Raw genomic sequence first — 3,379 nt, 5'->3', positions numbered from 1 at the left:
TCTTAATTAATAATTAAACCTAGAAACCCTTTTCTTTACGATTTCATCCTTAAACTGTGAGAGTTCATAAAGTAGACATAGTCTAACTTTTAGAATTATAATTGATTAATTAAAATCAATTAACTGAGTCTTACAAGCAGTATGGCCTCAACTAGTATGGGGACCATGGGTCTATATAACCGAGCTTCCAATAAGTCGAACCGAATTTACCAAGTAAATTCCCTAACTTATTAATTCCTCATTGAATCCACACTTAGAACTTGGAATTGCACTCTCAGTCATATAGAAACGCTCTATATGTTCCACGATATAGACACGTCATTAGTTATCCATTGTTATAACTCTAATGTGATCAATGATCCTCTATATAGATGATTTACACTGTACAGGATTAAATTACCGTAACACCCTACAATGTATTTTATCCTTAAAACACTTAACCCTGTATAAATGATATTTCACCTAAGTGAAATGAGATCTCCACCATTTATCTTCGTTTGGTTAAGCTCGAAGGAAATCATCCTTTACTTCTATTTGCCAAATAGAAGCTATAGATTCCATATTTATGTTAGTGCTCCCCCACTCAATTGTATTACCGTGTTCCCAAAATGTACGTATTACCCTGATACAAAACTGGGCTTAACTAACAAATCAAAGAACATGAGTAACACTCTTGAAATTGAGCCTAACCATATCAGGATTTCGATCATGTGATCTAGGATCAACTTATGATATTGAATTGAATAGATGTTTACGGTAAGTTTCAAAATCTAATTCAAAGTTCAATATCGGTCCATTCCAATGCATACTCCATGCATCCGATACTGGTAAACTTTGCCAATGCCCTGGAAAGGACATAACACTTTTCCAAGGTGTAAGAATACATATCGCTGATTATACCATGTCAGTCTAAATCCAGTGTTCTGACAAATCAGGGAATCTACTTTTGAACATATAATAAAGATTATATTCCACTGTGCTGACAACACTATAATCTTTAACCAACTCATATGTTCTGGACTTAAAAAGAATTCATACATTATATACACATATAATCATGAAATAAATCATGTGAACCATGCAACATAAAATGTTATTTCTGATCTTTATTAATAAGTAAATCTGATTATATGAAATGAGTTTTATTTAGGGCATAAAACCCAACAGATATATCTTGGCAAGTTGTACAAAAACAAGGAAGAACTGAAGAATGTAGTGGGAAGGTATGCACTGAAAAATAATTTTGAGTGGATGGTAAGTAAGTCTGGCACTAATGTGTTTTACGTTACTTGTAAGGATGAAAATTGTAAATGGAGATTAAGGGGGAAGAAAAAGGCACTTTGTGACATGTTTGAGGTTACTGTGTTTCACAATGAACATAGATGTAACTTGGATTCTAGACATTCTGATCACCGGCAAGCAGCACCGTGGGTCATTGGTCACAGTATTAAGAATAAGTACACATCAGATGGATCTAACTACAAGGCAAAAGACATACAGAGGGATATGTTTGATGAATATGGTATCAAGATGAGTTATGAGAAAGCTTGGAGATGCAGAGAGAAGGCAATTATGTACAAGAGGGGTACTCCAGCAGAATCTTATAAGAAATTATATGGTTACTTCTACATGCTGGAAAAGAAGAATCCAGGCACTATTACTGACATTGTCAGCGAGGATAACCGGTTCAAGTACTGTTTCTGGTCACTCGATGCTTGTAGGAAGGGATTTAAGTTTTGTCGTCCTGTGATTAGTATCGACGGAACATTCTTGAAGACGAAGTATGGAGGAACACTGTTAGTTGCTGTTGCGTACGATGCAAACAACCAATTGTTTCCGGTAGCCTTTGCAATTGTTGACAGTGAGAATCATGACTCTTGGAAGTATTTCTTGCGGAAGTTGAAGGAAGCCATTGGTGAGGTTGAAAATCTTATGTTCATATCGGATAGGCATCAAAGCATTGAACATGCTGTTGATGTTGTTTTCCCAAAAGCATGCCACTGTGCATGCTTCAAGCATATTACTATGAATGTCGTGCACAAGTTTAAGACTGATGTATGCAACCAACAAATATGGCTTGCAGCTTACGCATGGAACAAGACGGAATGTGATAGGCATTTTGAGGTGCTGAAACAGATGGACCCTGCCATTGCTACATACGTGGAGCAAATAGGGTTTGAAAAGTGGGCTCGTCCTTATTGTCCAGGCGATCGGTACAACATAATGACAAGCAACGCTGCCGAAAGCTTCAACAAGGTGACAGAAGAATTCAAAAAATATCCAGTAACTATTTTGGTTGACTTCATCAGGTTCACACTTCAAAATTGGTTTGCTTCTCGTCTCGAAAAGGCTAGTAAGTGCGCTACTCCTTTGGCTACTACTTTTGAAAATGATTTAAAGGATCAACACAAAGATGGTATGTTCAGGAGTGTCCTTCGTAATGGTGCCCAATTGTTCAACGTTGGTACGAGTCCTCAAGGTGAGAGAGGTGGTGATGTGAACTTAGTGGAGAGAACATGCACTTGCGCACTTTTCCAAACGCTCAAAATCCCTTGCACAAAGTATATGTAATCCTGGTTCTCCCAACATGGCAAGTATCTATGCGGTATCCCCTGCACGTAATTCATAATGCCTTCATCCCATTTCATCTTGCTCTTGTCACCCTCATACAAATTCCAATACATGGAAAAGAACTGTGGAGTAGATGTGTCCAAAACTATACCTTTTCGAGTGTAGACTTTTGGGTACAGGGTCCGTCTTCTTCTCAATAAGTGCGCCATGGCATCAATTTGCTGTGTTCCAAAAGAAAACAGTAAGACAGCAATCGCATAAAATTCGCACAAATATCGCAGGAAATCGCACAAAGAAATTACCAAAATTGTTTCAAAAATCGCACAAACATCGCAATTTCATCGCACATAAGTCGCAAAAAATACCTAAAAAAGTGAATAATCGCACACACATCGCATATAAATCGCATAAAAGTCGCATAAACAGATCAAACATAAAGTACAAACATTGCATATAAATCGCATACAAGTCGCACAAACAATTAAAACCACAATAAATTAATTCTGTTAAGAAATAACTTACAGCATCGTCGAGCCGTTCGTTCGGCACCATCAATTTCACGAACCAGGATCTAGTGGCTTCGCTAGTGTGAATATCCCTAGGACGGCCATTGTCCCTAGCATAAGTGATCCACTTCTGGAAAAATTTTAGCAGCCGGGAGTCCACCGGTTTCAGTGTGTCTACTACCACAGGCCCATGTCGTTTTTTCTTCTTCCCAGCTGTGTAGTCATTCAAGAAAACTGGCTTCCGCTTTCGCCTAACCCTGTAGAAGTCCACCCCAGCTGGTGGCCCCTACAACTCTTCCACA

At 38.2% G+C, this 3,379-nt stretch overlaps 1 protein-coding gene across 1 annotated transcript; it reads left to right on the top strand.

Moving 5' to 3' along the window:
* The first annotated feature begins 1,251 nt into the window (after positions 1–1,251).
* On the top strand, positions 1,252–2,571 carry LOC133038822 (uncharacterized). Its single transcript, XM_061117188.1, has one exon. It carries the CDS (start codon positions 1,252–1,254, stop codon positions 2,569–2,571), a length of 1,320 nt encoding a protein of 439 aa, XP_060973171.1.
* Positions 2,572–3,379: the final 808 nt, after the last annotated feature.

This window comes from Cannabis sativa, chromosome 1, assembly GCF_029168945.1.
Source record: "Cannabis sativa cultivar Pink pepper isolate KNU-18-1 chromosome 1, ASM2916894v1, whole genome shotgun sequence".
In the NCBI taxonomy this organism is placed as follows: domain Eukaryota; kingdom Viridiplantae; phylum Streptophyta; class Magnoliopsida; order Rosales; family Cannabaceae; genus Cannabis; species Cannabis sativa.
This window is presented reverse-complemented; position numbering and strand designations above follow the sequence as displayed.